At 42.6% G+C, this 24,189-nt stretch overlaps 1 protein-coding gene across 2 annotated transcripts; it reads left to right on the top strand.

Annotated features, from left to right (window-relative positions):
• The first annotated feature begins 37 nt into the window (after positions 1–37).
• On the top strand, positions 38–24,189 carry ERICH5 (glutamate rich 5). 2 transcript variants are annotated; one of them, XM_040261009.1, is made up of 2 exons: positions 38–95; positions 22,523–24,189. In XM_040261009.1, exons 1-2 carry the CDS (start codon positions 38–40, stop codon positions 22,675–22,677), a joined length of 213 nt encoding a protein of 70 aa, XP_040116943.1. In that variant the 3' UTR covers positions 22,678–24,189. The 2 variants fall into 2 exon arrangements, with proteins under 2 accessions (XP_040116943.1, XP_040116942.1); XM_040261008.1 differs by lacking the exon at positions 38–95 and adding an exon at positions 19,561–20,735.

Below are 24,189 nucleotides of genomic sequence, written 5' to 3'. Positions count from 1 at the left end.
TCGCCGCGCTCGCCCTCCGGGCGCCCTCCTGCCCGCGATGGGCTGCTCCAGCAGCGCCCTCAACAAGGCCGGCGACGGCAACAGGCTTCGCAACGGTGAGCAGGGGACCTGGCCCCACCGCCGACCCGCCCCCGCCCTGGGGCTTGGGTGGGTTCGCTGCCCCGGGGTCCGACCGGTGTGACTCGTGCCCACCCCGCCGAGCAGGGGGCGGCTCCTCCCTAAGGATGCGAGTGAGACCCGGAGCGGCGCTGCCGTGGCCCAGGATGCGTGCGCTCCGCCGCCCACGATGCCCCACGCGGGAGGGAGCCCAGGTGTGGGGAGACCCTGATGCCCGTGGCAGCGCGGGGAGTTGGTCTTAAGTCCCTAACGCGGTCAGCCACCGCGCTCTGTTAAACAGAAGCAGAATTTCCTGTCCTTCAGTGTACAAGATTTCAGATTACTGTGTACATGGGCATATACTCAGCGCACAGGTTCCTGAGGTCAGATGCACTGTCCACCATCCTTGGATTAAGTATTTCTCGATGAATACGAGTGTGATGAAAAGTGGTCCTCACTGAAACTTACGTAAAAATGCACCACACGTTTCTGACTGTCTCTATACAACAGCCAGGTGCTTGGCTAGGTGCTGAACATGCAAAGACCCTACTCCCGGGGACTGGGATGGGGGTGGGGAGGAAGACGGACATCAAACAAGTTGAACAGGTGATTGCCATAGTTTCTGACAGTGATAAGTGCTGTGAAAAGAATGAAACAGGAATGAACCAGAGAATGGCTGGGTTTTATAGCAGCTTCACGTCTTAGATTTTGAATGGCTGTTGCTTTGAACAAAGCTCTGAAGGTTAAGCACATTCCTTCAAGTTAACTTACAGTCTTCTTCAAAGCTAACTTTATGAGAAATTCTACACTCTGGTTCATTCCTTTTCACAAGTTTTCTTTTAGCACCTTGTGTTAGTCCAATAATATGTCTTTCTGATTTTGTAGTAGGGAGCGCTCAGGCTTTTCAAGAATGCTCTTTCAAAGTTCAGACACTGTGTCTAGTCAGAAATAGGCATTGTTACAGTCATTTTTGTGGTGTGTGATAATATATTTTTAATTTCATAGACAACAGAAAGCAATAGAAATGTGGAAGTAGGCCAAATATTTAAAGCCCTGTATAAAAGTGATTCCAAACCCTTGGTGAACTGACAACAATATGGAGATGGAAAAAATCAATTTCTAATGTACAGGGCTTGCTAACCTTTCTCCTAAAAATGATGAACACTTCTGTCCCCAAAACCTGCTCTCTGGAGGCCAGAGCAGGGAATAATTTCTTTGATGTTTTATGAAATCAGATGGATTCTGTTTTTTTGCATTCCATTCCATGATCAGTCCTTGTTGGTTTCAGTATGAAAAACTGATGCTTCAGGAAGATATACTTTGGTTTCTCTTATCCCCCAGCCACGCCCCCAGATATCCTAGGAATTTAAAAAGCAGAGCACTAAATCATCATCGTAGATTTTTTTTAACTGACAAAAACTTGTAGAGAATGTTACTCTTGGGGAGGGGCAAAATGTTCAGTGGCTGGAAGGGTTTTTTAATCCTCTTAGAAAATAATGAATAACCTTGTTTTAATAAACATTTTATCGCCAATATAAATAACTATCCACATGAGTCACACTGTTTCATTTTTTTATTCATACTTTCATTGCAATTCTAAGTTTTCACGGATGTTGTTCTGAAAGAAATGTTAAAACAACTGACAACCAGCTTCTGTGCATAGAAAATTAATTAATAAATTGCTTGATGCACATATTGAATCAATCAACAGTTGTATTTTGCATTTGATCCTCAGACAGTATTTCCTTGTAATTGGATACTATTGTATGTTCATCAACTTTTCAACCCCATGGACTTGGAGGCCCCATAAATAATTCATTCCTGTTTCTGTAGCTCAAAACTTCTTTAAATTCTGTATACAACCCAAAGCCTGTGCGTATGTGCTTTTAGATTTAAATAGTCCAAGATTATTAAATGTCTGGCACATGCATTTACTCACTGTACCCCCAGTGCTTAACAATGCTTAGCACATGATTGTTGAATGATTATGTTTAATTCTTATAACAATGCTTTAACCAAATTTTATGATTGTTCCCACTTTACAGAAAAGAGTAATTTGCCCAGCTTCTGGGGCTCCTTGAGAGTTAGAGCTGAGCTTTGAACTCAAGTACTCTGATTCCATAATTTGACTTCTTATCTGTTCTTTTCCTCCTTAAATCTGTTTGTGACAACTTGATTTAAACCTCTTTTTGTCTTACATTATTCTGGATCCCCATTAGGTGTATGGTCCTTCACCAAGAAAAGAAACACACGAAAGTATAATCGAGTATCTACTATGTAAATTTAATATTATAATAGAGTTTATTATAATCCTTAAATGAAATATGTAATAAATATAATATTCACCTAGTATACTAGCATGAGTAAAATATTTATTTATCCCTAAATAAGAATCAGTGAAATATGAAGTTATATTTGCTTCTAAGTTTAAACTAGGAATATTTGGAGGGCATGTAGCTTTAGAGGTATTTTCAGCAGCTACATTGATATAGAGAAGTTTCCAGTGACCTCCCATAGAGATACAGATAATCTTCATATCATAAGAGATTCTTTTAAAATTCACAATATCATGAGTTACAGCTGTGTGGGTGTGTTAGTTTCTCAGTCATGTCCAACTCTTTGTGACCCCATGGACTGTAGCCCACCAGGCTCCTCTGTCCATGAAATTCACCCCGCAAGAATACTGGAGTGGGTTGCCATTCTCTTCTCCAAGGGGATCTTCCTAACCCAGGGACTGAACCTGGGTCTCCTACGTTGCAGCACATTCTTTATTGTCTGAGCCATCAGGGAAGCTACCATGAGTTAAAGCTGCTGCTGCCGCCGCCAAGTCGCTTCAGTCGTATCCGACTCTGTGCGATGCCATAGATGGCAGCCCACCAGGCTCCCCCCCCCACCCCGGGATTCTCCAGGCAAGAACACTGGAGTGGGTTGCCATTTCCTTCTCCAATGCATCCAAGTGAAAAGTGAAAGTGAAGTCGCTCAGTCGTGTCCAACTCTTTGAGACCCCATGGACTGCAGCCCACCAGGCTCCTCCATCCATGGGATTTTCCAGGCAAGAGTACTGGAGTGGGGTGCCATTGCCTTCTCTGGAGTTAAAGCTAAAACATATCAAATCGGCTACAGACTGTATCTGTGTTTGGATAGTTCTGCTTAACAATTTTCTGTAACTGGTTTAAGAACTATTATATATAAGGTAGTATTAACCTGGAAGCAGAAGAATCATAAAATAATGGGTTGGACTAGATTACCTCTGAGATCACTTACAGCTCAATAATTCTATAACACTAAAATATGGAGGCACTTATTTTCTGGGCTCCAATGAATCAGATAGTTGCTGCTGGTTAGGTAGCTATTAGGCTAAATAGGAATAACCCATTCTGTTGATCACATGGAGATGTTTGCTGTGATGCATGAGATAACAAATCCCCCTGAGCTGCTTTTCATCACCCCCAAAGATGACTCCCTAGGAAAAGAGAGGGTTGAAGGGGAGGGGATGGGGTTGGAGGGGCAGTGTGGAGACTGGCTCTGATGTAAATAATTACCCACGGCTACTCAAAGTGCAGAACACTACTACTACTTATGTGGTAGTCATCACACAGATTTTTACTGAATGCCCTGAAATGGGTGAGGAAAGAGGCCTTTCTTTCCAAAAGGACAACTAGACAGATTGAGTTTGGAATTTCTTGTGTTCATGGAAGCATGTTCTACATATTAGAACAATTTTTGTTCTCTTCAGTGCCTCGGGAGCTTATGAATCTGAACACAAAGATTTTGATGACTTCATAGGCGTTAATGGAACTCAAAAGTTTCCAGGCCTTTGGCATCGAACCTTCCTCCCCATGCTGCTAGCCCTCTGCTTCTCAGTGTAATTACTGTCCCCACTCTTTCCTGATAAAAATGCCACCCATTTCTTGCAGACTTCTTCCAGAGGTTTTATAGCTTAAACACCAATGCTGCTTCTGCTGCTGCCAAGTCGCTTCAGTCGTGTCCGACTCTGTGCGATGCCATAGACGGCAGCCCACCAGGCTCCCCCGCCCCTGGGATTCTCCAGACAAGAACACTGGAGTGGGTTGCCATTTCCTTCTCCAAAACACCAATGTGGACAGAGTAAATAGATGGTAATTATTGACGAATTCATTGCTAGGTTCATGTGTACATTTCCACGGACAGCTGTAATCGTGTGTTTGTTCTTATCTGAACTCTCACTAGCTGCTTGGAGTCCACTGCCTAGATAATAAATAGGATGAGGCTTGAATTTCACAGTTCTGTGAACTGACCTTTGTGTAGCAGAAATACCTTTAGTTATCAACCAGTATTTTCACACAGTGATAGTTCAGTCCTGAATACTTCTCCTTTGTAATTGAAGAACGAAAATCATTAATGTTAAAGTAAGTGTTAGAGGCTTTTCTTGCATACGACTATTATATAAATGGGATTTCTTTGGTTCAAGTACAGAGTCTCTGGACTGAGTCTTGTATGTCTTTGTGTTGCCTCTAGAGCTTGACATGGCATGCTTGGTAAGTCTTTGGGTGGGCCTGATTACATACAGCTAATTGTAATGGAATAGTCATAAAACTGAAAACATTTAAAAAACGCACACAGTGAAAAGTCCACCTCCCACCCCAGCCTCACCATCTGCTCAGTAAAATCACATCTATGAATAAAAATTTTTATTAGGCTTTTTTAAAATATATTCATCCAAAGTTTCTTTATACATTTCAAATATTATTTCCCTCTCCCATCTTTATTCATAAAATTATTATTTTTATTCTTATTCTTCACTTAATTTCTTTCACCTAAAAATATGGAGCTCTTTCTATAATCTCTCTATAATATAGAGAACTTCTTTCTCTTTTTTTTTACCCTTGGTTAAGAATCCACTGTGTAATTTATTTAACCAAACCCCCAGTGAGGGACATTTGATTTGTTTCCAGCAAATGAGGCCGCAGTGAATTCCTTTACACATACATCATTATGAAAGTGCACAAGCGTAACTATAAGGCTATTTCCCAAAAAGTGGCATTACTATGTCAAAGGGCATGCACATTTATAATTGTGAGAGCTAACTACCTAAATGCCTTCATAAGGGTTGTACCAAATGACACTCTCATCACCAACACATCTTTTTCTAAAATTGAAGTCTTTTGATGTTTAGTACAGTTGCATCAAAACATGGGCATGGAGCAGAAATCAGGAGACGAGGTAGGAGCACCCACTTGGTTCCAGATACTTGAGTCTGTATTCTCATGTAATCCTCATAAGAACCTTAGTTTCACTGAATTCAGCTAGAAAATTGCAGCCTAGAGAGGATAAGTAACTTGCCCAAGGTCTCAGAGCTAGTGAATGATGGATCTTGTTCTTTTCACAAACTCCAGTCCCGTCTGGGTCCAGGCCTGGTTCTGCTAGAACTCATCGTGTAGTCGTCAACATAGAAGACGTGCAGTCCACATCGAGGGGGTGGCTGGGTGAATGGATCGACTGACAGAGATGGGGATTCAGGGAGATGAGAGTGCTTCTGAGAAAAGCAGAGGGAGGGTAGGCATCAGGCCCTGCAGAATAGCAAAGACTGGAAGGTAACATTGGTCCAGCTGGACTTAAGAAGACAGGGTCGGGTTGTGAAGGGACTCCTAGGTCATGCAGAAAAAGACCAACACAGCAAAACAAAGCTTTCTTGTGTTCTCTGAAATCATGCTTCTGCAACGTTGCCACACCTCCCAGCTCACCTGTACACTTTCACTTTTGTGTTAATGTTTTACAACAAGTTTAAAATAAAAACTTAGTACTTGAAAGGCTCACCAAAACTGATAAATAAAACATTGAACTTGGTCAGGATTTGAATCCCAGTGTATATAAATGTAGGTAGCCCAGGTAATGATTTTGTTTTTTTTTTTAAAGCTAAATATCTGAATGTAACTCTCCAATTGAGTGTTAATGTCAGGAAAGTACCATGAGACTTCAGAAGCTTCCTTACTTCCCTGGAGCTGTTACTGTTGTTCACATTCCTTAAACCCTTCCTTGGGAATTGCCCTCTGGCCCTAGGCTTGATTCTTTTGTGTATATTCTGGGGTGCCAGAGCTGTGTCCTTTAAGGATGAAGATTGGGAGGGAAGCCCCCCCAAAACCCAAATCAAAAAACCTCACATCATTTTAAATAGCTAAAATGCCATGGGCATTACACTTCATGAAAGTGGGTGAAATAAGCCAGGCAATGCTAGCATGCTCAGAAACAAGGGGGCTCATGGGAGATAGAGAAAAGGGCAGTCAGTGCCATGGGGTCAGGTTTAGCTGACACCATTTTCTTCCCCATGGAAGGGCCCAGGGGGCTCTGGGGTCCTCGGGGTAACTGGGCCAGGCTCTGGTGAGGTGCTGACTGCATGCTGACAACCCGGGAGGGATGACCCTCTTTTCTTAGATGTCACACTCGACTGTCCTTGCAGCCCCTCCTCCAGCCTGGTTTTTCAAATAAGACAAAGACCCCGCCTGAGGCCTGATAACATGCTCTTTATTCATACCAAATACTTCTTGACTTTCAAATCTGTATGATTTTACTTGCTTTGAGACCATCAGATTGTATTATGTCTGTTTAGATAAATTCAGTTCAGTCGCTCAGTTGTGTCCGACACTTTGCGACCCCATGGACTGCAGCACACCAGGCCTTCCTGTCTATTACCAACTCCCGGAGTTTACTCAAACTCATGTCCATTGAGTCAGTGATGCCATCCAACCATCTCATCCTCTGTCATCCCCTTTCTCCTCCCACCTTCAATCTTTCCCAGCATCAGGATCTTTTCAAATGAGTCAGTTCTTCACATCAGGTGGCCAAAGTATTGGAGTTTCAGCTTCAGCATCAGTCCTTCCAATGAATATTCAGGACTGATCTCCTTTAGGATGGACTGGTTGGATCTCCTTGCAGTCCAAGGGACTCTCAAGAGTCTTCTCCAACACCACAATTCAAAATCATCAATTCTTTGGCAGCTTTCTTTATGGTCCAACTAACACATCTATACATGACTATTTAGATAAGAGATATGTCCAAATGAGGATTAAGTAGGAAAGTCAAGATATAAAAAGATGTAAGAAGCATCATGACACGTCTGCCCTATCTATCTACTTTCCAGGTCACCAGAAGTCAAATTTCATTTACATATTATTTACTCTATGGCCATGCCAGTATAATTCAGAGTGGATATCAGGATAGCACCAGTTATCATCAACTAAGACAGATAAGTACAAAATGAACTTGACTTCGTAGGCTAAGGTGACTCCCGGTCAAGAGACTGCTCAACAGCCTCTTCTATGACCAGAGCTCTCTGCCTCGGCCAGCTCCGTTGTGGCTGTTCCAGGTGCCCCCGTGCCAGGCCCCTGGGAGATCAGTGATAGACCTGCCTGTGTCCACTGAAAGAAAGGCTATCTGCTTCCTTCCCTTACAGGCATAAGGATGTACCATCAAATCAAGTATTTATTTATTTTTGTCTATCAATTAATTTTCTGCTCCCTTCACCAGGACACTCATTTCAAGGACATACTTTTACAAACCTGTAATGTATTTGTCTTCATACTCAGTGAAAAAGCCCTTTCTGCTCTCCCCAACAAGCAGCATTTCTTTCAAACGTAGTTGCAAAGGGCCCTGCAGGATGAGAGAGTTCCACTCTTCGCAGACCACCTTGCTTCGTCTGCCTTCTCAGCCTTGCCTGGCTAATGCTGCTCTGGTCTGTCTTTGGTGATTGAAATACATCTTTGTCCCCTGTGTTGTGTGTGTGAGTGCTTCCCAGCCTGTGAGCATGGGATCCAGCGTGCCAGCCTTCCTCCCGGCCTCTCGAGCCGCGGGGCAGGGTCCAGATGGCCCGAACCCTCTCAGCATAGCTTCGTCTACTGCTCTGTGTGTGGCATAAATACCATATTCCGTGTGTGCTGTGCCATCAGAGATGGGAAGCCCTGGGCTAGGCATTCAACTGCTCTGTCAATTTCACCAGTAGTTTTTCTTCCCGAGAGAGAGCTCCTGCCTTCACTGTCCCAGTGAGGACCTCTGTTGCAATGTCCTCCCCAGTTGCTCTCCTCGCTTCCTTCTCACTGTCATCGGTAATGATAAGGAACGTTTTCCCCTCTACCTATTCTAACCTTTTTCATTTCCCTAAAACTGATAGGAACCACATAATTTCTTTTGGCTAATTTCCTTTTCCTTTGTTTGCCTTGGAGTAGCCCCTACAGACTAGATAGTTATGAGAGGCTGTGATCACCTTTGGGGGCTTTCCTGATAGCCGATTTGATTCCTAGGTGGGGAAGATCCCCTGGAGAAGGGATAGGCTACCCACTCCAGAATTCTTGGGCTTCCCTTGTGGCTCAGCTGGCAAAGAATCCACCTGCAATGCAGGAGACCTGGGTTCGATCCCCAGGTTGGGAAGATCCCCTCAAGATGGGAAAGGCTACCCACTCCAGTATTCTGGCCTAGAGAATTCCATGGACTATACCCATGGGGTCGCAGAGTCGGACACGACTGAGTGACTTAGTGTGTATGTGTGTGAAAGAGGTTTAGAGTGGAGGGCACACGCGAGAGAGAAAATTTCAGCATGCTAAGAGACAGTATAGAGTTCCAATTTATAACGTGGGTCTGAAGTGAGACTGGGTTCAAATCTGGTTCAGGATATCAGAGGGTCATTTATTAGTTGTATGACACTGGGCCACTCAACCTCTTTATGCCTCAGTGATGTCATCTGTAAAATGAGATTAACAGTTAGTTCCTATTTCCTCATTTGTTCTGAGGAATAAATGAGTTAATATGTATAATGTACCTGGAATGTAGTCTAAGTATTGCTGTAGCAGGGGGTTGGCAAAGTGGCCTGTTGGCCAAACTCACCCACTACCTGTTCTTATTTTAATACCAATGTTTAAAAATTTATTAAGCTACACCAGGTCTTAGTTGCAGCATGTGGGATCTAGTCCCCAGAACAGGGACCAAACCTAGGCCCCCTACATTGGGAGTGCAGAGTCTTAGCCACTGGACCAAGAGGGAAGTTCCTCCATGACCTTTTTTTTTGGTAAATAAAGTTTTTTTGGAACACAGACATGCCCATTCATTTACATATCGTCTAAGACTGCTTTCTCACTGTGATAACAGATGATAGAGTTGAGTAGTTGCAATAATGACCCTTGTGGCTCAGTGGTAAAGAATCTGCCTGCAATGCAGGAGCTGCTAAGACTTGGGTTTGATCCCTGCTAGGAGAATATCCCCTGGAAGAGGGCATGGCAACCCACTCCAATATTCTTGCCTGGAGAATCCCATGGACAGAGGAGCCTGCTGGGCTACAGTCCATAGGGTCTCAAAGAGTCGGACACAACTGAAGTGACTTAGCATACACACATGCAAATAATGACCCCATGCCTGGCAAAGCTGAAAATATTTGCTCTCTGTCCCTTTATAGAAAAAAAATTCTGACCCCTGGCTTGGAATATCATCTAATAAGTCCTTAATAAAGATGATCTCTCATTGATATCAATTTTAGTAAATCTCAATTTTTCTTTATTGCTTTTCCTAGATAACAATTTGATTTTTTTTCCCCCTCAAGATCAAGTTCTAGATCTCTAAATGTTTTGAGTTCCTGAATTTTTTTTCCTTTCTGGTAAATTTGTTAAAGGAAAGTGTCACAAATACTGTTGGTAATAGCATTAATGGTACCAAAATATTCAAAAATCATAAAAATGGTTATCCAGATGGCTAAAGTTTTATGAAACAGTTTTTCTAAGGCTCCTAGAACTTATTTTACTTGCTTTTGTGTTTTGTTACTACAATTTAAAAAAAATAGATGATTTTAGAATAGTTTTAGATTTACAGGAAAATTATGAAGATAGTATAGAAAGTCCCACATCTACTTCACCCTCTTAGTCCCATCTTATATTAGTAGGTGGCTTTGTCACAAACAATGAACCAAGCTTGATACATTATTATTAACCAAAGTCTACACTTTATTTGGGCTTTCCGGGAGGTTCAGACAGTAACGAATCCGCCTGCAATGCAGGAGACCCGAGTTCAGTCCTTGGGTCGAGAAGATCCCTGGAGAAGGGAATGGCTACCCACTCCAGTATTCTTGCCTGGGAAATCCCATGGACACAGGAGCCTGGCGGGCTACAGTCAGTGTGTCACAGAGAGTCGGACATGACTGAGTGAACGAGCACGCACGCATGCTTTTAGATTTCCTTAGTCCTTCTCGCGTGTCCTATTTCTGTTCTGGGTTCCATCGCCTGCGTTGCTTTTGGTTGTCACGGTCATGTCTCCTCACACTCCTCTTGACTGTGACATTGTCTCAGGTGTTTTGATGACCTTGACAATTTTGAGGAGGTCTGGTCAGCTACTTTGTAGACTGTCCCTCAGTTGATACTTGTCTGATGTTTTTCTTGTGAAAAACTGGGATTATGGGTTTGGGGGAGGGAAAGAGCAGAGGTATAGGACCCTTCTCATCACATCATACCAGGGGTATGTGTTCTCAACATGACTAACTACTGCCTCCTAAATTTCTCTGATACTCTTTTTGGGGACTCTGAGCCTTGAAGAGGTGGAGAGTAGATGTTTGTTTTATACTCTAGTCTTATTGAAATCTTCCAGTTTAATTGTTTCTATGATTCTTGTTTCAACCTGCTTCTTCCTGGGTCCAAGCCTTTTCAATGCTCTGCTTAAAAGGAGAAGTTCATTCAATTTAGGTTTCAAGCGTCTGGGCCAGAAGCCCAGTGCTGGCCTCGAAGTGCCTAGGCTGGGGAGAGGAAGACTTCTGCTTTGTTACAAGTGACTTTTCATTCTGGAAAACAAGGCCCCTCAGTTCCCTTAATAGGATCAGTACTGACCATGGCAGCAAAGTCATCTGAATTACGTGTGGATCCCTAGCCCAAGAGACGAGTAACAGTAGTCAGCTGAAAAGCCTAGGCTCACAGTCCTGCTTGGTCTGCCCATTGCTCTTCTAGAACTGGACACTCTCAGGGTGTGCTAACCACCAAGACTCGAGGTCCAGATGTCTGAGGTAATTGACTGCTCTGTGGCAAAATTTAAGTTTCCATCCCAGCCATGGACTCACTAACTGAATACTTCCTTCTCGAGCGCAGACCCCTGCTCTTGGCCGCTGATGCCTTTGTACATCACAGGTTGACACCCTGATGGAGTCAGACATGGACTCAGCGGCTGAGCTGGGAGTACAGCCACCACTGTGAGCATCACTGGAGCCTCTTGGTCACTGCCCTTGGAGGGCAAGGCACAGCAAGTGTAAACCTTCATTTCAGATGGGAAATTAGAAGACCTCTTTGTCCTGACCTAGCTGAGATGGAGGCTTAGCAAACCCGCCCAGCTCTGTGGTGTGAGGAAGCTTGAGAGAAGTCTTGCTCCCTGGTGTGGAGCTCTCTTAGACCAGCTCTGACCCTTGCTTCCCTGTTGAATTAGTTTACTTACCTCATCTTCTGTGCTGCCTATGACGTGCTAGCGTGAGTCCGATGTCTGAAGCTGGGCAGCAATGCCAGTGGATCTGGGGTTGGGCTTGTGAATCAGCACTGAAACAAAACCCCAGAGCCTCCCATGAAACACTGATGGTACAGGTTCTGGGGCCACGGTTTGCCTGAAAGCACGTAAATCTTCAAGGTAGAATCCCACTTCCTTGGGCTCACATGTGAGACTCTGCCGCCTCTAACTGGGTGCTCTTCCTAGATAAAGGTTCTTAGTCTCTCAGTGTCATATTTCCTCTGCTGTATAATGGAGATAATAATGACTTACTCTGTGGAATTGTTGGGAAGGTTGAATGAGTTGATCCCTGTAAAGCTGTAGGCACCGTGCCTCAGTAAATGTTAGCCACTCTGGTTCCTAGTGAAGCATCATGGGTGTGACCCACTTAGCTTGGTGAAGGGTCACGGTGTGTGAATATCAGAGAGATAATCTTCACTTTGTCTCTCTTCTTCCTTGTTCAGTGAGACGTCTTTGATTTTTTAGACTGCATTTCTGCCCAAACATTGGGTCCCCATGTGCCAGTAATGACCGTAGATCAATGAAACTTGCCTTTTTAAGTGCAACTACTGTTGATATTTTTAATGTGATGTTTAATGCAACACTTTTTTGAAATATGAGTTCATCTTATAGGAGTCTAGAGGAAACCAAAGACAATGAAACTGGAAAGTCGTACCTGAAGGAGGTGACTATTCGTCATGGCTTGAGGACTGGCTCTGCAGCTCTTAAATGTCAGCCTCTCCCCTAGGTGGAAGCCCCTCACCCCATCTCCATGTGTACTTATCAAATATTCCAGTAATATCTTTCCAACTGCATGTTTTGTTTCTCTGTACTTAAATTTCAAAATTAGATTTACCTTCAGACTTCAACGCATTTACCTCGTGATGTCAAAACTAGTTTTAGATACATCAATTCAGGTAGTACTACTAAAAAACGAAGAGTGGTTTGTCTGACTTTTATTTGGCCTCTGTAGGGTTTTTTTGGCTAATGGTTTCATACTCCAGTTACATGGGATGTAACTCTTCAAAATGAGTGCGTTTTAAAAAAATTTTTATTTATTTATGTATTGTCTGTGCTGGATCTTAGTTGTGGCCCACGGGATCTGCAATCTTCATTGCCGCATGCAGGATCTTTAGTTACCGCATGTGGGATCTTTAGTTTCTGCATGTAAACTCTAAGTTGTGGCATGTGGGATCTAGTTCCCTGACCAGGGGTGGAACCTAGGCCCCCTGCAGTGGGAGCTCTGAGTCAGCCACCGGACCACCAGGGAAGTCCCCAAATGAATGCCTTTTTAAATATCTATTGACTGATAGAACACACCCTTGGGGATTAGCATTTGTGCCATGGCACACAGGGTCAGTATCTTTACATACTTTGATGAGGGAAAAGGGCAGAAACATGGAGTATAGCCCCACTCTTAGCTCCACAAGAATTTGTCGGATGGATGGAAAAATGATGGGATGGAATTGAGGAGAAAGCAAAGAAAAAAACACGAAAAGACGAGTTGGACTCTTCCTTTAGAGTGGATTCATGCTGCGTCCCTGGTTCCCAAAACTCAGAAGCTACCAGAACCTAGAAATGGTGGCAGCAAGGGAAAACATGAGGATCCTGCTGTTCACTAATTCTCTAGAAAACTCAGCAGACCATCCAGTGAGATCTTTGGGATGGTTGATATGTTCTAGCCACGGAATAGGAAATATTGACCTCAAGTTTTTCTCCTTGCTGGGTAGAAACTTCATTTTTGATTAGAGTAATGAACAGAGTAGAAAAGCTTCCACCATAATGTGAATTTCAGGTATGTTAGCTCTTGTTCTAATCCCTTCTGTAATGCTGCCTAGTATTTAATTTCTTTGTGTGCCTATCACAACGGTGCTTGCAACAAGGGTTCTATTAGTTCAGCTGTCACAACGAATTTGTGCATGGATCAGCTTACAACAGAATCAAGAGAGATAATGAGCACCAAAGAATTATGCCCAGAGCAGTGTATGGTTTGATAAAATGTAGAGTTCAGAAAACAGACATATCCTTAAACAACTTTGGATGTGGAAACAATGCATCTGTCCACAATATTTATTATGTAATAATACAGATTAGACATAGAATGTCTCCTGTTTGTGAACAAAAGATGTAGAACCTTCTAGCTACAGGAGGTATATTGCTGCTGCTAAGTTGCTTCAGTCGTGTCCGACTCTGTGCGACCCCATAGACAGAAACCAGCCAGGCTCCCCTGTCCCCGGGATTCTCCAGGCAAGATTACTGGAGTGGGTTGCCATTTCCTTCTCCAATGCATGAAAGTGAAAAGTCAAAGTGAAGTCGCTCAGTCACAAAACCATGTGGATGGAGCATGGAGATCCTTACATAAGAGATTGTGCCTAGGTACCAAGTTGTGTTTAATAAGGGAATGGATATTATTTGAATTTCCCTGCAGACAGGGAAGTCTAGGATGACAAAGACCAGGTCTTCCTTGTTAACTGCTGTAACCCTTGTGCTTAGCCCAGAGCTGGCATATAGTAGGCACTTCAATAAATGAAATCAAAGCCAGCAAACAGAATGAAGCATATTTATTTATACAGCTCAGTTGGTAAAGAATCCACTTGCAATGCAGGAGACCCCGATTCAATTCCTGGGTGGGGAAGATCTGCTGGAGAAGGGACAGGCTACACACTCCAGTATTCTTGGGCTTCCCTTTTGGCTCAGCTGGTAAAGAATCTGCCTGCAATGCGGGAGACCTGGGTTCGACCCCTGGGTAAGGAAGATCCCCTGGAGAAGGGAAAGGCTACCCACTCCAGTATTCTGACTTGGAGAATTCCGTGGACTGTATAGTCCATGGGGTCTCAAAGAGTCGGACACAACTGAGCAACTAAGCACAGACACATTTATATACAAGCTAACATTGGCTTTTATTGATACCAGTCAAGTCCAGTCAAATCATGGCTGACACGAATACTACTCCATTATCTGTCAACAATCTGATTTAAAACTTACCATGGTAACAACAGAATTTTATAGGTCAACAGTGACAGCTTTATAGTGTTTAGAGGATTGTTTATCCGAGCTCTTTAATGTTGCAGTTCATTCTTTCTGTTGCAGAATTATCTTTAATTGATTGACAGGGCCATCAGTAGCCCACAGAGGACCTTTATAAAATTAGAGAAAGCTGACCTTCCCACCCCTGAGGTCTGCACCCTTGCCAGTGCACACGGCTGGGGTTCAGGCCTCCCTTGCCCCTTCAGCAGGACACCCCCATGCAGTGAGAAACCTGCAGAACCATTTGCTTCATCCCTTGTTTACTGAGTACCTTCTCATGTTTCATACCACATTGGGTAATGACACATATAACCCCTCAGAATTATCAATTATCCTGACAATCCTGAAAGGCAAAGATCACATAAGGAAACTGAGGTCTGGAGAGTCTGAATTGCATGGTTAAGTAAACGATGGGTGAGGATCACACTCAACAGCAGAACAGTCTGGAACCCCCGTCTTCAGCTGAAGAGGAAGGAGGATGATTAGATCCAAAACATGTCTGTCGTCAGCAGCTGGGGATAAAAACCTTCCTAAGGATAAGAAAGGGAGCGCGGTGGTCACCATTGTCTTTTTTGTGGCGTTCTCTGAGAGTTGGTTTGAAACAAGCATTTGTTTTCCAACCCTTTCACTTATCTGCTCTGATCTTCTGTCCTTTCTGAAGAGGCTCAAAGAAAAGTAGTAGGATTGGGATGAATGTAATGACCTTCCCTTTCTTTGTGTCCACCAGGACCTCTTCCGTGCTGGGGCTGTCACGTGAAGTGTGACGCTCACGATGGCTGACTTGACTGATGCTCAGGGGGCACCAGTCACTGTGCTGGCCACTTTCCAGGTGTTAACTCGTGTAATCCGCACAACAGTTCAGCTGCCCCTCTTCCCACTCTACAGCTGATGAAACTGAGGCACAAAGAGGCTGAGCAAAGCTAGTAAGTGGAAGAACCAGGATTCAGACCCAGTACATTAAGAGGTGTCATTTTCAGGGTCATAAGGTATCTGTCCTCCCTTTAGAGCAGCTTGTTCTCTTCTATCACTTAGGAAAAAAAAATTATTGAATGATTAGTGAGAGATCATTACCTCCAAAATACATTTATTTCGAAATTCAGGGTGCAGTTAATCAACAGGAATCACCAAATGAGTGTATCGCTATACTTTCAGCATTTTCTCTAGTTTTCAGTGATCACTTTGAAAATGTTTTAGCTTTTGGGGGCAAGCCCCCAAAGTATTAGAGACAGTGACTTCTTTTGTAATATTTCTCAGCTCGGTTGACTATTTTCAGGTTGCTATATAAGAATATTATATGTCAAGGACATTTTCCTACTTCAGGTCTGCCAGTAAGATTAGGAAAGGTACATAAGAATGAAAATTCATACTGTGACCATGGGCATAAATGTTCTAATTATGGAAGAAATTGATAGGTCCCTTGGACACTTAAGACACCATTTGTGGATAAATAAATTTTCACAAAGCATTTGGTTTTTTGAGGAAAAAAAAAAAACCTTGACTTATCCTGATAGCCCAAGTTCATGTCCACTGAATCAGTGATGCCCTCCAACCATCCCATCCTCTGCCTCCCTCTTCTCCTTTTGCCTTCAATCTTTCCCCACATTGGGATCTTTTCCAGTGGGTCGGCTGTTCGGTGCTGTTCAATGGACATGAATTTGGGTAAACTCTGGGAGATAGTGAGGGACAGAGAAGCCTCCTGTGCTGCAGTCCATGGTGTCACAAAGAATCACATGACTTAGCGACTGAACAACAACAATCCTGATAGCACAATATATGTTTCAAAACATGAAGTTGGGTGGCTATGATTTGGGTGTGTCAACACATTATTTTCCCCACAGCTTTCTGCTCTAGAAAAATGATGACATTAGAGTGCACTCACAGCTGGCACTGCTGGCTGAAAGTCGTTTGACTCATTTAACTGACAGTGCTGATCACTGTAATAACTGTTTTCCCAGAAAATATAATTTGGAAGACATTTGTGATTAGTATAATAGTACATTTCCTTGTCAGTTCCCTAAGGCAACCATCACCGAAACATCCTTTGTGTGGCATCTAAATGAATTGTCTCATCATAACGAATTTCTTTATAGACCTGAGAAATCACTTTTGTTAAGTTGCCTTCTGTGCTGTTAATTTGAAGGCTCCATGCATGATGAGGCCAGAGCAGGGGAAGTGAAGGATAGCCCTCCTCCCAGCTTTGTCCCATGGACCCCCAGGCCCACAGCCTGTGCCTCGTGCCTCACAAAATCCTCCCTAGACTGTGCTTTTCCAGCTTCATGTCTAATCCCTCTCCATGGGGAGATCCACACACATTCTCAGGGATAGGCTGGGAGACTGTTTGATGTGAGTAAATGTATTAAAAAGAGAAACAATTGGCAGTGAGTTGAACTCATGAGAATACATAAACTAAGGAAGAAAAGAACCATGTCAGTTACTAACTCAGGGAAAAACAAAAAATCAAATAGCTGACTACCTGGCTCAATTCTCCATTGCAGACATATTTATTATATGTACATATAACTGAATATTGATATAATCTATATTACAATATGATTACTATTTTAAATCAATACTAATGTGCAATTTCTGAATTGAAATGTAATGAGAGAGGGTGAAGGGTGATGGAGGCAAGGGGAAAAAATGTTTTTCATAGTGGGAATTAATTGAAATAGCCAAACTAAAAAACAAAGAAGTAGCAATTCTCTTAGAAATATAGGGAGGAAATCCCTCCAAAAACAATTAAAAGAATGAAAATATTTAACCCTAGAGAAGGGGAAATGGGAGAGGAGACCTGAGTTGTTTAGTTGTATATCTTAACTTACATTAGATAAGCAGATAACTCTTTAAACTATGTACCTGTATAACTTAGGTCAGGGGTAACCTAGGAAAGAAAAGAAGAAAAAATATTTTTGGGGGAAAAAGGAAGAAGAAATATATCATCTAGAGGCCTATTTTAACATGCTGGCTATTTTCTTCAAATATCTCCCTTTCTATTTTTCTTGTTTCTCCCTTCCAATGATCAACACTGTTGTAATTGTACTATATATAAAATTGATAGCTAACTTATTGAACATTTAATTGCAAATCAGACCTTGTGGTAGTACCCATTTTCTGTGCATTATTTTACCTGATAATCCAACTAGAAGTGCTGATTTTTAGCTTATTATATAATCATTATCTTATTTTAGCATATGGTCAGCATAATCACCCTTTTTCATGGTACAATAATATTCTACCTAATGGATTATTGATCTTTCTCCTAAATTATTAGACTTTTAAATTGTTTCCCCAGTTTTGCTATTCAAAAGAATACTGGGCTGATACACTTTCCCCAAAGCATATTACTGATATTTTTGTTTTTAGGATGAATTTCCAGAAGCAAGATCACTGGGTCAAAGGGTGTAAGCATGTTGCCATGCTGCTTTCTTAGACTGTTCAGAGAACATTTCTGCCTTCATTGTTTAATGTCATATGATGCCTCATGCAACTATGACACAGGTGGGAGAAACAGATTCACTGCCATTTTACAGACATGATTACTCGGAACCAAGTTCCCAAGGTTACACAACTGGAGGAAGAGCCAGAAATGCAGGCGGGGGGGGGGGGGGGGGCGGGGAATGCATTCTACCCAGCTCTCTCTTGAGCTGTCTCCCAGTTGCCCCTCCCCCCAAATGAACCGTGCTTGCTACTTTCTCTCGCAGACATCTCAGTCTTTATATAGTAGAGCTTCTCTGGCATGGGGCCTTTTCCATTCACTGAGGGCCATTCTGCTTTCAGTTCAGTTCAGTTCAGTTGCTCAGTCGTGTCTGACTCTTTGCGACCCCATGGACTGCAGCACACCAGGCTTCCCTGTCCATCACCAACTCCTGGAGCCTACTCAAACTCATGTCCATTGCGTCGGTGACGCCATCCAACCATCTCATCCTCTGTCGTTCCTTTCTCCTCCCGCCTTCAATCTTTCCCAGCATCAGGGTCTTTTCCAATGAGTCGGTTCTTCACATCAGGTAGCCAAAGTATTGGGAGTTTCAGCTTCAGCATGAGTCCTTCCAATGGGTATTCAGGTATGATTTCCTTTAGGATTGACTGGTTGGATCTCCTTGCAGTCCAAGGGACTCTTAAGAATCTTCTCCAACACCATGGTTCAAAAGCATCAATTCTTCAGCTCTCAGCTTTCTTTATAGTCCAACTCTCACATCCATACATGACTGCTAGAAAAACCATAGCTTTGACTAGACAGACCTTTGTTGGCAAAGTAACGTCTCTGCTTTTTAATATTCTGTCTTGGATGGTCCTTCTGCTTTAAGGGGAAGATAAGACCTCTCTAGCAGCCCAAGGGCCACTACTTAGGCTGTGAAATCTGTGAAATCTACTCAGCCTAAGGAAGAGAAAGGGCAGGACAGAGGAAAGAGCGTGAGGAAACAAAATATACTAAATTAGAATATGGAACAGGAGCCACGAGCAGGTGCACAAGGAACAAACAGGGGAAAAGAATGTGATTTTGAAGGATTTCATGTTTAAGACAAGGTATTTGAGCTGAAAACACTAGAGACTTGACTTGTGGTGTGTTAAGGGCATGGTATAGCCTCTCTGTATTCGATTCTACCCGAGACTTTCTTGAACTGTTAAACCTGCTTCTTCATAGCAATACACTTTCTCAGGATGCTGCTGCTGCTAAGTCGCTTCAGTCATGTCCGACTTTGTGCTACCCAATAGACAGCAGCCCACCAGGCTCCCCCGTCCCTGGGATTCTCCAGGCAAGAACACTGGAGTGGGTTACCATTTCCTTCTCCAATTCGTGAAAGTGAAAAGTGAAAGTGAAGTCGCTCAGTCATGTCTGACTCTTTGCGACCCCATGGACTGCAGCCTACCAAGCTCCTCCATCCGTGGGATTGTCCAGGCAGGAGTACTGGAGTGCGGTGCCATTGCCTTCTCCGTTCTCAGGATAGAAACTGAATAATAATTTGTATTTTTATTTTCAAATGAATAATAAAAAGTAACTTCAAATATCTATTTTTCAGCCACAGAAGAAAGTGAGTCCTGCTTTGTCCAGCCAAAACCACATGCACTGGGAAGAGAATCTACTCTGTGTGGCAAAGTACCAAAGGAAAGCGTTCCTCCATTAGACAAGCTCAAGATCTCAGCCGTGTCCACGGCTAATGGTGTTCAGTCCCTCCCTGAACAGCCTCTGGCAAAGGAGGCTGCAGACCCACCAGGAACCACAGAGGAAACTCAGCCTCTGCAGGGACTGAAGGGGTCTGAGCCACCTCAGCCAGGTGGCAAAGATGGTGCTCCAGGAGCAGAAGGAAAGGAGGAGGATGCGGAAGCAGTGACAGAGGCTCCGCCTTTGAAAGGAAGTGCTGAGACTGAAGCTTTAGGAGCGGAAGCCGAGAATCAGCCTTTGATAACAGCGGGAGAGAGGGACTCTCCTGGAGCAGTGGAAGGTACTGAGGATCCACAAGCTGCCGGAGAGATGACGCCTCTAGGAACAGCTGAGAGAGTTCCTCTGGAAGCAGCCAGAGAGCCAGGATCTCAAGAAGCTGGGGGAAAGGGTGAATGGTCCCAACTCCCAGAGACAGTTCCCAAGGAGACAGAATCTCCGGAGATGTTGGAAGGCAGTCAGCCTGTGGAAACAGCTGAGACGCAGCACCTTCAAGAAACAGTTGGAGAAGATGAGCAGTCCCAACATGTAGAAACAGTTCCCAAAGAGAATGCATCTCTGGAAGTGTCGGACGGAAGTCAGTCTGTGGGAGCTGAGGGGAAAAAGCAACGTCAGGAGACGCTGGGGAAAGATGAGCAGCCTCAGCTTCGAGAGACGATTCCCAGAGAGCATGGCGGACCGGAAGTGTCAGACGGAAGTCAGTCTGTGGGAGCCGAGGAAGAGAAGCAACCTCAGGAAACGCTGGGGAAAGATGAGCCACCCCAGCTTGCAGAGACGATTCCCAGAGAGCATGGCGGACCGGAAGTGTTGGACGCAAGTCCGTCTGTGGAGACAGCTGTAAAGGCTGATTCACTCCATAAAACTGCCGAAGGTCCTGGGAACATGCTGAAGCTCCAACCTGAAAGAACAGTTGAAAGCATGGAACATCTGGTGGAAATGGCCAGGAAAATTCACACTAACGAAGAGGACCAACACATTGAAGGTAAAAGTCATGCTGTCAGATCAGGTTGTTTAGATGTGCTCCGTAAGAGATCATCTCTGGGGCGTGGGGGAGGCTGACACACAGCTCCCCCACCCCGGAGTCTCTCAGTGGTTGAAGTTCCCGTGACCCAAACTAAAAAGGCTTCCAGACTTGAACAACAGGCACTTGGCTTTCCAGCAAAAGTTTTCTAAAGCATAGTGTTTAGAAAAGTATCTAGATTTTTAACCTAGTTTCATTGTTAAATGAAATGGGATACTGAAGGAATGTTAAAATTTCTGAAATTTTCCAAGTTCACTCTTCATCAGGCTCCATGTATGGTATGAGGATCCAAAGTAAAGATGGTCAGTGGAGGAACTGACTTTTTTAAAATATATAATTTAATTTATTTATTTTTGGTTGTGCTGGGTCTTTGTTGTGTGTGGGCTTTCTCTAGTTGCGGCCAAGTGGAGGCTACTCTCTATACTTGCAGTGCACAGGCTTCTCTCACTGTAGTGGCTTCCCTTGTGGAGCACAGACTCTAGGTGAGTTGGCTTCAGTGCTATGGCCCATGGGCTTAGTTGCTCCATGGCATGTGGTATCTTCCTAGATCGGGGATCAAACCAGTGTTCCCTGTATTGCAAGGGGGACTCCTAACCACTGAACCACTAGGGAAGCCCAGGAACTGACTTTTTAATGAAAGAACACACAAATAATGCCTCTTAGAGTATCATTTTCATCTTTGCAATCTTATCTTTAGAAATTACTGTCAATCTCCCCTTGTCCTCCTTCTCTTTTTATGAGAAGACTAGAGAAATGTACTATGTCTTAGCAAATGGTATTTTTAAAACATGTACATGACCTGTATAAAGAAAATGGAATCTATACTGTTCTTTATTGGAGTTACAATTAAAAAATTCTTCTGGGGCAGGATTTACATTTTGCTAAATTGTAACTTCATCTTACAGTAGAATTAAGTGAAACATTAGTCAGTCTATTTCTTATTTTTTTCACTCGTTAATGCAGCAGTTTTTGAGTGTCTAATCATTTGCTTGGTGCCCAGTGCAGGAGTAAGGAATAGTCCCTGTCCTCAAGGGTCTCACAGTCTAGTGGGGAGAAGGCAGAATTTAAACAAAATACCACAATCTGTTGAGGTAAGTGCTTTAACGAAGGTGTATAAAAGTGCTCTGGAAATCAGAATGCAGAAGCAAGTAAAAGCGTATATTTGTTATACAGGCTTGGCACACTCAAGCCTTTGGGGCCTAGGATGACGGCAGTGGGTGAATTGAGGGGCACATGTAATGTTGTGGGGAGCCCCAGGGACCTTGGTGAACAGGAGCACAATCCTATCAAAAGAGGCCGCTGCTTCTTGGCTCCATTCAAAACATAGGGGCCAGTGTTGCCCGAACTGACTTCTTAGGGAAACGTTTATATTTGCAATACCTGGACTTTTAAATGTTTCAGCTCTTTAAAAGTTTGATGATTGTTCTCTTTAAACACCAGAATGACCAAACAAGACAAGTTTCTGGACACCCCTAGACCACATTTTGAACTTTCTATTTGTAATATGTTCTGCCATCACTTTCTGGGTAATTCTTATATGAGAGTGCCAAGACTCAGAAATGGTAAGTGACATCGGCCCTCTGAGGATCTCAGAGACCCAGGGCGTTTGCCTTTCTTGACATTCCTAGAGAAACCTACTATTTAGACTTAAAGAGCAAGAGCTGCCCCTGTTGGAAACCAGGTATGAGGCACTTGGTTGTTAATGCTAAATAAGTATCTCTTAATATCCCCTTTGGTTAATTTTCCAGGTGAGACAGGAGAAACGGTTGAAACAGAGATGGAGAGTGAGAAAGTCGGTGAAGCAGCTGAAACAAAAGAAGAAGAAACAGGAGAAGCCATGGATCTTTCAGCAGCCACACAGATAGGTGTGGATGGAAGGGTGAAGGGACACAGCATGTTATAACAGAGAAGACAGAAAACTGCAGTGAAGTTGTGGTTACAGCTGGTATCTTTCAACATCGACATGCTTTATACCAGGAAAATGTGGTTATTATGTTCTTCATTACATTGTTCCATAGAACTGCAAAGCTATAAATGGTTTTCTTAGCTACTTAGAATTCAGAACTACAGTAGCCAGAGCCGGTACTGACTAGAGTATATGTTCATTTAAGAGTGTGAGGGCATTTTCTTCATTGTGGTAATGGGTCCATTCAGTGTAGAACAGTGAGACCCTAAAAGAAAACATACACCTTTAAGTATAGGTGACTGGAGAAAGGAGTTAAGTAAAAAATTTTAGGCAGCTCATGATAATGAAATCATACAGAATTAGGATGGAATAAGAATGATCAACAACAATGGGGCAACTTATATCTAGTATTTCTTTCCTATCATAGAATTTAAAGCTAGTAGGTACCTGGGAAAGTGTGTCATTTAATTATCTTCTTACCTATCTACTACCAAGTATCCTTAATGATCATGGTGTATGAAAAATGGTAACAAAATTCTCATAAAAGGAATACAGACTCTGGTGCTGTTATAAAATTAGGCATTTTTCACAATGAAAGGCTACACATTTTTAATGTGCCATTTTGAATTATCTAGTAATTTTATATGTATGTGAGGTGTTTCAATTGGTGTTATTCCTTTAACTGACATTAAAGGTATTTTAAATTGATGTTTAAATATATTTCAGAGGCAACAAACAGCAAGAATTAAAAACTAGATTTGTTGACTATGTGGAGTCTATTCCTTGGGATTTTTTTTTTTTTTTGAGATTACTTTGATTTAATATTAGGCTTTAGAGGTGGGAAAGAGCTAAAAAATAAAGATTTAAAAACCATTTACAATATTTCATTAATGTTAAAATGATATAGAAAGTCACCTTTCAAGAATTCCTCCAAAGTTGCCAAGGGATTTTGGTAAATTATTATCTGTGATTATATGTGAATAAGAATAATGATAGCAATCTTTTTCACCAGTGAGTGCCTTGTGCTTATGAATATCAGGATAGAATTATATTCTGGACACATTTAGTATCTTTATCTTATTTGTAAATATATAAAGATAACTTCTTAGATGAATTAACTAGACTCTTTTACTTTAGCTTCTGTATTAAACTATGAAGATGATAATAATTAATTTTAAGAACAAAGAATAGAGGGGAGAATTATCTTTACTCTGATTTTAATGTTTTTATGTTCCTGACTTTAAAGAGATGAATTGAGGTAGGTAACAAGGGGAGTTACTTGAGTAGATGACCTCATCCTGTCTGCAAGATAAAGAAGCTGGATTGTGATTTTATTGAGGACTATTTTATGTGTCTTTGAATTCATGCATTTTACTCTTTTAATGGAAAAGATGGGTGCTTTCATGAAAATGATAGGTGCTTGATAAATATTTGTTAAATCAATAAGTGAATAACAAGTACCAAGGGTTCCCATTTATACTTAACATTAAAAAAAATATTTAAAATATG

Source organism: Oryx dammah, unplaced genomic scaffold (genome assembly GCF_014754425.2).
Source record: "Oryx dammah isolate SB20612 unplaced genomic scaffold, SCBI_Odam_1.1 HiC_scaffold_19, whole genome shotgun sequence".
NCBI classification, from domain to species: domain Eukaryota; kingdom Metazoa; phylum Chordata; class Mammalia; order Artiodactyla; family Bovidae; genus Oryx; species Oryx dammah.
Note: the sequence above shows the minus strand (reverse complement) of the source record. Positions and strands in the feature narration are given on the sequence as shown.